Source organism: Sinocyclocheilus anshuiensis, unplaced genomic scaffold, assembly GCF_001515605.1.
Source record: "Sinocyclocheilus anshuiensis isolate Anshui unplaced genomic scaffold, SAMN03320099.WGS_v1.1 scaffold1093, whole genome shotgun sequence".
In the NCBI taxonomy this organism is placed as follows: Eukaryota; Metazoa; Chordata; class Actinopteri; order Cypriniformes; family Cyprinidae; genus Sinocyclocheilus; species Sinocyclocheilus anshuiensis.
In genome coordinates this window covers 233,403-244,458 of record NW_015555782.1, presented here as the reverse complement: position 1 = coordinate 244,458, position 11,056 = coordinate 233,403, and the positions used below count along the sequence as shown (strand labels likewise).

At 37.6% G+C, this 11,056-nt stretch overlaps 1 protein-coding gene across 1 annotated transcript in view; it reads right to left on the bottom strand.

Moving 5' to 3' along the window:
- Nucleotides 1-11,056, bottom strand: part of LOC107674746 (A-kinase anchor protein 13-like) — a 57,992-nt gene that overhangs the window by 30,956 nt on the left and 15,980 nt on the right. The window contains exons 4-7 of the mRNA XM_016468838.1: nt 7,875-8,162; nt 6,375-6,558; nt 5,302-5,506; nt 1,931-3,704 (exon numbers count right to left, since the gene is read on the bottom strand). Of these exons, the coding sequence (XP_016324324.1) occupies nt 1,931-3,704; nt 5,302-5,506; nt 6,375-6,558; nt 7,875-8,162 (2,451 nt within the window). The remainder of the gene's footprint in view (nt 1-1,930; nt 3,705-5,301; nt 5,507-6,374; nt 6,559-7,874; nt 8,163-11,056) is intronic.

Below are 11,056 nucleotides of genomic sequence, written 5' to 3'. Positions count from 1 at the left end.
ATTGACACTCCCAGAATTCCCTGCATGACACTTCATATTTGATGTTTTTTTTGTTGAAATAACTGTTTCTTCTTCGTTTTTTCTGATCAGTTGTGTACATTAGGGTTTTATCTTACATCTAATGTTGTTTCATTATTTCAGTATAATGTGTGTTACCATGATGGTGTTTAGTGTTTGTGTGAATGACACTGTGCACTAGGGCTGCACGATAAATCGCATGCGATATTTAATGCTTAGGGGTGCTCCGATTGATCGGCTACTGATCACTATCGGCCGATAATCACGTTGGGATGATTGATCGGTGGTCTCTAATAAGGCCGATCTCAAAAAAACGATCTCAAGCTGATGACGCGCCTGCCATGAGAAGGTTTGGCTCGACATGCAGCAGCACCGTCTCGGTCTCTGTCCGGCACGGGTGAAATAATTATAACGCTGAAGGTGAGGTACTCACCTTCATATTTCTTCATTAAATAACTTATAAAGTAATTTGAAAACCTTGTGTGACACATAATTTCACAAACAGCGTAAGTGAATCACCGCGCGTGCTCTCTCTTTCTCTCTCAAAATACGCAGATGGCTTCAAATCACCACACATCGCTTCTGTCTATAAGCGAGCTGCACGCTGCACAGTTGACACAGGAATTGTCACTTGCACAATCGAGGAAGTGTTGCATCATCACTAAAGTTTATAAATTGCGTTTCTTTTTAATTCTTGCCAGTGTTTAACCATTCAGCGCTCGCGTGCTCTCCTGGAGACCGTGCGCTCATGCACACTCACAGCGCACATACATAACGCCAGGTTCTCATTACTCCATTTGCAGTGCGTATGCGGTGCGTATTTTTTCCACGCTCATGTTAACGGATTAAAGCGTTCACACTGCACACGGTTTTCGGTCCGGCAGTGTGTTGCAGGAGCGGTGCGTCTGCAGCAGTGCAGAGATCGTTTCCGCTGCATGCGCTGAATTAAAGTAACAGCGCATTGTTTGCAGTAAATATGAACATGGATTGACACAAAAATGTAGTAATTACACCATAAATGCATATTATTAAAGTCTACTGTGTTTCACAGTCAGCACATGGCTTTTTGGCTAGGTTTAAATGGAAAGAGCACTTTTAGATAAACAAGGCAATAATAGATGTCCCTTGTGGAGGTAGAAAAACAAAGTTCTTTATGAACCGCAGGATTGCTTGAAACAAAGATTTAAATGCAAAAGGAAAGGCAGTAGAGCTGACTATTTCTGTCAATGGTAAGTTTTTGATAATGTAAGAAAATTAGTTTAAATGTTTTGCCACTTGCTTGAGCAACTTAATATATCAACCTAGAAGTAAATGCAAGAGTAAAAAGCATTGAATAATGTGTTGCTTATATTTATTTTTGTTTAAACGTGTCTGTGAAAGATTGTATTACTGTCCTGTGTAAAAAAAGAATTGCAATGCTGAAAAAGCATTTTCAGTGACAATGTTTGGATTTGAAATCAAAATAATGGATAAATGTTCTGTTTGTGGTAAACAGCGACGGATCAGTAGCGGACTCCTGTGTGAAAGCACAGTCCGTGCTGCTTCTCCTCTCACAAGAGTCACCTAAGAGGGGGAATTCCCCCCATTTTCAAAAATGAAATTTAGGCCCTGAATAAATGTCTAAAAATCCTGTTTGGAGTATCACTATAAATAGTTATAAATGAAAAAAAAGAAGGCTTTAAAAAGATCGGTATCGGCAGATACTGCTTTCTGTGATCGGCGATCGGCCTTAAAAATCCTAATCGGAGCACCCCTATTTACAATGTTTTATTTACCGGTATTTCATATTATTGTTGAATAAAATTATGAAATGTGATTTGTACATGTTTTTCCTCTTATAATCAGGTGCAGATTGTTTTTTTCAGAAAACAGTTCATCATAAATATTTTACACTTTTTATTGTTCAACTCACCCTTCAGTAGGTCTTCTTCACCCATTGGTTGTACAGCTTCCTGCACTGCAGCTTCTGTCTCTTGAGACACAGGATCTAAGCTTGCTAGGGCTTGCTCAGGACATACAGAAGAAACTATAATGTCATCCTCAGCAAGAGCATTTGGGACATGTAAGGCACCATCTAGATGGTCGGTGTGGACCGAAACACCCAACAGATCTTCTGCATTGACTGCCAGGCTTTCCTCAGAGACCCCAAACTCATTTGATGAAGCGAATATGTCTGAGGGATCCACCAAGACATGTTGATCTCCCGATTCATCTGTGTTTACAAAAACTACACCCGCATCCTCTTCTGAAAGGACTACTGCTGCTGTGCCCTGCATGACCTCACTGTTTGAGGTCATTTCCTGTCTGGGATCCTGAGAGGAGTCATCTGGGAGATTCACTTTCTCCATATCTGCGGGAATCCGCAGAACTTCCTCCTCTGATGCCTGAGCTTCCCAAACGGGTTCGTTCTTCTGGTTCCCTTGAACGTTCTCCATCATCTCAAAGCTAGAACCTAAAAGAACCTCTAGATCTTCTAAGGTGTCCTCACTAGTTGCTGTGGAAGATCCAGGTTCTGGACCAAGCTCATTTTGTAAGACGCTGGAAGAATTTAGTTTCTGTCCGTCAAACTCACTTTCTTCACTTGAAAGAATTGTCTTTTCTACAGGCAACAGCTCTTGATTTTCTTCATGCCGGTGTAAAACGCTCTTATCTTCAGCAACCGTAGTCCTTGAGGTTGTATCACTAAGTTCTTCCTTCGGTTGCTCGCCATCTGTTTCAAAGTATGGCATTTCTAGACTCTCCTGAAACTCCTCATCAGTGTCTTCTTGATCACAGGTTCCTGAAGAAACAAGATCTCCACTACCTTCCACATTACACGTGATCTTCTCACAAATGCCTCCCTCTAGCTGGGTTCCAGTGTCATCGGTTTTATCCCAAACGTCTTCACAAGCATGCATTTCATTTTCCACCAAATTTTGTCGCGAGCAATCCAGAGGTGTATCTCCATCAGGATTTAGATCCAGTGGTTTCTTGCTTTCTTCTCGAACCTCCTCTGGATCTATGAGATCTCCGCACTCATCCTCTTCTTCATCATCAGTCTCTGCACCCTGTGAACAAGATTCAACATCCGAGCTTTCCGGCATGTCCAAAGACTGAGTGATTCCCATATCTCCTGCCTCAACGATGGGGCTACGTTCAGATAGCTCTTTCTCCTCCACAAAGTTGTGTCCTTTTTCCTGATTTTCCTCCTCAGGTCCCTCAGCACAAACCGGCATTTCACAGATTAAGTCGTCCGCTTTATCAGCTTCCTCTTTCTGTTGTCCGCAGGAAGAGGTTCTGTTGACTATGCTCTCAGAACCGATCTGCAAACCATCACTACTATCTCCAACGTCACCGGTACTAACTAGACCAGTACTTGAACGCTTTTCTTGCTCTCTGCAATCAGTCTCACTGTTTTCACAAGCACACGCCCGCTGATCTGCGCTATTGCCATTGAATAGGAGAACCGGGACAGTTTCACAGCTGAGCGAGGGACCTCCGTCACCCTCCCTGCTTTGCGAGGGATCCAGGCGGTCATTACGTTCTCCTTTGTTTTCCTCTGTGCTAAAAGGAGTGAACCCTCGTTCTCTCGTCTCAAGGGAGTCGAGCGGTGCCTCTTCACAACAGCAATCTCTGGTCTCCAGGCCGTCATCACATTCTTGGGCAATGTGCAGAGAGTCTGAGCTCTGCTGAAACACAACTCCTCCCTGAACACGAACACAGAACAACAGCTTAGAGTTTTCTCTCCTTCAAGCAATTCTCTAACTCTACAGTTATGTCAATGCAATGAATAGCAGATCTACAGCTGTTATGGTGGAGGATGAAATCTGAAGGATATTTCTTGGCAAACAAGTTCCCTTCTGTTGACTGCATAATAGTATGTATTCATTTAGCAGACATTTCTAAAATCCAAAGCGACTTGCGAAGAGAAGACAACACAGTGATTCATCCTAAAGAGGCAGTAACATGAGATGAGAAGTACAATGTCTCAAGCTGTTCAGAGAAATGTATATATATATATATATATATATATATATATATATATATATACACATGTAGTATATGTACGTGTGTGTGTGTGTATAAATAAAACTAAATATTTTAGTATGTTAAATATTCATAAATATTTTAGTATGATAAATATATAAAATATTCATATAATATATTACATACACTACCATTCAAAAGTAAGAAGTACAATATTTTAAAGAAATTAACACTTTTATTCAGCAAGGCCACATCAAATTGATCAAAAGTTACAGTAAAGTCGCTTATAACGTTACAAGAGTATGAATTTCTGTATTCATCAAAGAATAATGACAAAAATGCATTACAGTTTCCCCTAAAATATGAAGCAGAAAATATTATGCTATTTAATATTTTAAAGCATGATGATAAGAATTGTTTCTTAAGAATAAGAAATGTTGGTAACACTTTACAATAAGGTTCATTAGTTAACATTAGTTAACTACTTTAATTAAAATGAACTAAGCATGAACAACACTTCTACATAATTTATTAATCTTAGCTAATGTTAATTTCAACATTTACTAATGCATTATTAAAATCAAAAGTTGTGCTTGTTAACATTAGTTAATGCACTGTGAATTAACATGAACTAGCAATGAACGACTGTATTTCCATTAACTAACATTAACAAAGATTAATAAATACTGTAATAAATGTATTGTTCATTGTTTGTTCATGTTAGTCAATACATTAACTAACATTAACTAATGGAACCTTATTGTAAAGTGTAACCAAATTATAGGATAGGATATTAGAATGATTTCTAAAGGATCATGTGACACTAAAAACTGACTGCTGAATAAACTGGAAAATAAAAACATTATTTCTCATCAGAATTGCAGTCTATTTGCACGCTGAAAATTGCCACGTCATCACCATTATGTTTTCATAGGTTACATATATAATAATAAAACCATTAAAACCACTTAATTCTACCTAAATGTTGCATTTATTGAACTGAGACAAATATATATCTTTTTATTTTTATTTTTTTGTCTATTTGATCACTTTAAAGGAAATTAAATTACAGATTAAACCACATGGTTAAAACTAATGTTTCCCTTACAGTGTGTCTTTGTCAATACATTATTATTATTATCATTATTCTTCATGTTTACACATGCTGTCCTCGTCATGCTGAATAACTCAACTCTGGAGAAGTTCATCACACTCAAAAAAAATAAAAAATAAAAAGCAAAAACAAACTGACAATGAGCAAGAGACAGAGTTAAATGGGTAGAAAGGGACGTTTTCTCCACATTTAGACAAACACACCTGACTCACCTTCTCTTGACAATGGCTAAGGATCAGTCTGTACAGTTCCAGGATGTCGGCCTGTGGGTTGGGTGGTGCGCAGCCCGGCTCGGTGCCCACAGAGAGGGTGTAGGTGTTCAGAGAGGGGTGGTGCTGCACCACACGACTGCCCGAGGAGGAGAGCTGTCTGAGCGTCTCAACGCCAATGTCTGTATCCAAACCCTCCCTAAATCAAAACAAGCCATCCGATGAACAGGATATGTTCAAACTGTTCCATTCCAGCTTTAAACAAAATAACACCCTGCTGTCATCAAGACACTCAATGTACTGTAATTAAAGTTCTTATGGATGTACTGCTTTGTTTTATATGTTCAAGAGGCAGTGGTGAATGATCCAAATGTACAAATGGAATTATCATGCAGCTCAATGTATATTTTCTACTCTTTTGCCAACTCGGGAGTGTTAATAATAAGAGGTAATGGTTCAAATCTGGGTCTAGAGCATTGACTAATACTGGGTGGAGTGATTTTTGTCACAGGAAAGCAACTGTCACTGCTGTCTGAAGCAGCATGCAGCAGATGAAAGAATAATACACAATTAGATCGCTTTAATGTCTGAGCAATGAGATTAAATAGAGAGCTAATAGAGACTTCCTGATTCTCAGATGTTTCTTGTGTGGACAAAAAGCACTAATAATGTTTCTCAATTAGATTTTAACATGATTTTAGATGTCTCGAACAATACAATGGTGGCCAAAAAGATTAGAACACTAGTATTTTGACCAGCTAAAAATGGTTTAAAGTCAGTTATTTCTATCTTTTGCTGTAGTGTGTCAGTAGGAAATATCAGTTTACATTTCCAAACATTTATTTTGCCATTAATTGTAATAATCCAGTGAGATTTTTGTTTGCACAACAGCCAGTGCTCCACACAGAGATCTGATCTGATCATCATCCAGTCTGTCTGGAATGACATGAAGAAACAGAACAAACTGATACAGACTAAATCCAGGAGAGCTGTGACAGCATCTCCAAGATGCTTCACGAGACCTGTGTTGATGTGAATAAGAGTGTGTATGAAAGCGCATCACTCACCGGCTGAAGAGCTCCAGCAGAGCCGTATGTCCTCGACTCTGGGCGATGACCACCGGTGTGGAGCCCTGTTTATTACACAGGCTGAGGGCCTCTTGGGCCCCTGGCTGCTTGAGGAGAAACCTGGCCACTTTGAGGAGCCCGCGGCGGGCTGCAAAGTGAAGGAGGGTCTCTTGAGGTTCCAGTCCTGAAAGAGAGAAATGAGAGTGTTCAAAGAGGCAAATGGAGCGATGTAAACTAGGCCTAAATCATTGCCTGTCCGGACTGACTGATAATCCAGAAATTTACAAGTACTTTTGTATTTTAATATATTTTAGATAGCTGTGCTGCTTAATATTTTTGTGGAAACTGTTCATCTTTTTTTCAAGATTTCAGGATGATCAACAGAACGTTCAAAACAACATTGTTTATTTGAAATAGAAATCTTTTGTAACATTATAAATGACTTTACTGTCATTATTGATCAATTTATTGCATCATTGCTGAACAAAATAATAAATAAAAAAATTAAATAAAATAAACTTACTGACCCAACACTTTTGACCGGTACAGAATATGTGTATGATTTTTTTTTTTCAATATATCCTTGTATTTGGTCATTGCATTGCATAACAAAATATCACACCAGGTTATATTCGTTTTAAAGAAAAAGAGCACAAGCACAATTTTCAAACATAATAATTCACCACACAAGTTTGTTAGACAAGGGCAAAGTATTATGATTCAGCAAAGAAGAACCAGCCCAAAAATAATGTCAATTAATTAAATATTTAAAAAGATTTGCCACCTGTAATTAACGTCACACTGTAACTGACCTGTCAACCATCACGTGACCATTATGAACCCTAAGGAACTGCTCCGATTACTTGGAAGCTGATCTGCAATGTCATTTAGGGACGTTTATTTGGCTGCAGATACGAGCTCTGGAATATCATCCAGTACATTCTCTTCTAAACTAACGATACCCAAAAAAAGAATGAAAAAAAAAATTTGAAAAAACAGTCACAGGCCAAGAATAACTGGAGATAGTTACACAAAAATATTATTATCTCTCCAAAAATCTAGCAGTTCATATTTTTACATTACAATACATAAGATATTAAACTAAATGTGGCTGTAAATTGTTTTGTTTTTTTTCATTAATTTTGTAAAGAATGTTAGAAATAAATAAATCAAGCATGATCCTGATGACCTACACTAATGCTATAACGCCCCCTAAAGGATCAACCACAGCATAACTACAGTTCAGAAAATCCTCCAGTTTGATAATATATAAAGTCCTATTGAACAATGCAAAGAGATATGAAACATCTCACCATTGTGTCAAACATACAACTTAATAAAGTAGATGTACTTAACTTCTGAAATCAAATGGACCACATTAAAGAACAACTACAGAATGATGCAACAGACAATTACTTGAACCTACAACCCTATTCGAACCCACAACCTTTTGATTTCCAGCCCAGATCTAAGCACTAGCCTCCACCGAGCTGCACTCACGTGTGCTATTCCCCAGCAGGCTCCAGCCAGGGGGTAGCATGATATGTTTGAGGGCCAGGGACAGACTCTGGTCCAGCTTTTCGCACTCCTGCAGAGGGATCTGATGTTCGTCCAGTAGCAGAGCCTCCTCCAGCAGATTCGTCTGCCCCACCGCGCTCACCAGGAACTGTGCCATGTCGAAGGCCAGGTCCTGCACGAAGTGTAGGTGCTCGGTAGCCAGAGTATGAATGTTACCGTCCGGTCCCGCTGAGCACAGGGTGACCAGCACTGACTCACAGCAGTTATGAGCTGCACAGAGAGGAAAAGATCATGACAGCAGTCAAACACATTCAATAGACCAATTTCAGTGTTTGCAAACAGTGATGACATTTTTTGTGGGCGGAGCCTATCTGGTGGCAGAAAATTACCGTTTTAACATAGCAGTCTATGCAAGCCATGGAATAAAAAAGGAAATTTTGAGTTTTTTCTTTAAATTCTGAGATTATATCTGATAATTCTGGTAAGAAAAATCAACTCGTCATTCTCTCTTTTACCTTCGGCTCAGAATCATAAGTTTATAATACCACACTTCTGGCTTTTTTTCCTCAGAATTGACAAACTCGCAATTGTTGAGTTGAATTAAGTTATAAAGTTCGAACTAGGAGATAAACTTGCATTTGCAAGAAAAAAAAAGTCAGAATTGTGAGTTAAAATAGGTAAATGTTATATGTTTAAATAGTATTTCATGCTTTAACTGTAGGGCTAATACAATATGTCCCATATGTGAATATTATATAGACCTATTGTTTAAATATAATTTATGCTTTAAAGTAGGGTAATCATAGCAGGTTTCATCCATAGTCTGCATTTAGCTTCAAATGGCATCTTTGACGACAGTATTATATAAAATTATTTGCATTTCGATTCTGACATCCAAAGGCACAACGATAAATTTTTTTCTCTTATTCCGTGGATTTTATCCGCTTCTCTCCAATTGTTCCCAGTGTTTTTCTGCCACCACAATGCGCGCGCAGCTGCATGTGACGTAACTGTGTTGTCTACTCTGTTAGTTCCCCTTGTGTTAGCCCTGCCTTTGTAGCTCCCTTGTTAGTTCCCATGGTTATCCTCGTGTGTTCCCTAGACAACTAACCACGCCCTCTCGTTACCTTGTTAAGCTTGTTAGCCCCTGTGTATATTTAGTCCTAGTGTTTCAGTTGTGTGGTGTCCGTCGATGTTCTTGCTTGTGTTTTGGATTTTCTTGTTTGCCTTGTTCCTGTGTTTTTGTGGATGTTTATCTATTTCTTAATTAAACCTTGCACTTACATCCTCGCCTTTGCCTGCTCTCACCGAACGTTACAAATATGTTTCAACATGTTTTTGAAAGAAGGCTTATGCTCACTAAGGCAACATTTATGTAATCAAAACAGTAACATAATACCAGTAAAACATTCTAATAACATAATTTTGTGTTCAAAAACATATTTTATTATTAGCAATGTTGAAAACAATTATTTTTCTGCTTAATATTTTTGTGGAAACCGTGATACACTACCATTAAAACCGTTTGTGGTAGATTTTTTTTAATATAAATATAAAAATAAATTAATACCTTTATACAGCAAAGATGTGGGGTGGGGGGTGGATTGCCGTTGTCAGATATTTAAGCCATTTAGCTGAGCTGTGCTTTGCAATAAAATAAAATAAAAAAAATATTCAATAAAAAATATACACCAATTAATAATTTATTTAAAATAAAATAAAATTACAAATAAAACAACCTAAATAAAAAAATGCTAATTAAATAATTTTAAAATAAAATAAAATTAGGCTATTGTAGTAAAATACAATTATAAGGTTATTGTAGTACTACTGTCAGTATAGGCATAGAATTCATGTCTGGCATCATCATTTATTTACTGTCAACTTTTTTTTTTTTTTTACACAATTTATTTTTTTAAATAAAAGTATTTGGTCAGCTAGAGTTGCAATATCTCATTCCTGGCAGATACAAAAACAACAAGTCCTTATTGCAATTGTACCTCATCTCCAAGCTATAACTGTACATATAAAAGTTGACAGTCAGGTCTCACCACACAAAGTGACACATTGACACCCTACTGGGGGAAAAAAAGGACCAACCCATATTTACATGTAAAAGCATTTATAAGAATCCCAAATGTCCTCCTAGTGGTCTGGACTTCCGTTGTTTGTATCCCACTCTCTAAAACAGTTCCTCAATTAACATTCATTCCAACTGACATACATTTACTTAATGCTTAAAATGTAAATAACTCTATGCAAAATTACATTTTTTTTTGTGCACATGACTTTGTTACTTATCAGCTACATGACAAAACAGTAAACAGGAAAAATATGATGCAACTTCTATTTCCAGAAGAAATATTTCGGCAATGTCCCATTAACACACTTTACAGCAGAGAAATGCAAGAACAGGATAGCAGTTTTAGAAATATTTAACCTCCATAATGTCACATATTTCAGAGTGAAACAATGTTAATTAAGAAATAATGTAGATCCAATTTCATCCAAAAAGTGATTAAATACTGCAATGTTACTGGTTATTGTCATTTTTCCCTGTAATTTTTTGATGACAAGAATTTATTTTAATTTTTTGTAATAATGTCACTGACATCCAAGATGTTGATTAATTTGTTTCTTCATTGGAACTGATTTGGAGAAATGCATCATTCCATCACTTGCTCACCAATGGATCCTCTGCAGTGAATGGGTGCCGTCAGAATGAGAGTCCAAACAGCTGATAAAACATCACAATAATCCCAACACGACTCCAGTCCATCAATTAACATCTTGTGAAGTGAAAAGCTGCACGTTTGTAAGAAACAAATCCATCACCCATTATTTTTAACCATTGCTTCTGGATATAATACGAGTCCTCTTTCCATAATATTGCTGCAAAACAAGCAAAATGAGTCAAAAATGGTCCTAACCAAATATGTTGGAGCAAGCGTTATGGATTATGGACTCGTATTACTGCCGCGTAGCTTTTCAATTCACAAGATGTTAATTAATGGAGTCGTGTGGATTATTGTGATATTTTTATCAGCAGTTTTGACTCTTATTCTGACGGCACCCATTCACTGCAGAGGATCCATTGGTGAGCAAGTGATGTAATGCTAAATTTCTGATGAAGAAACAAACTCATCTACATCTTGGATGGGCTG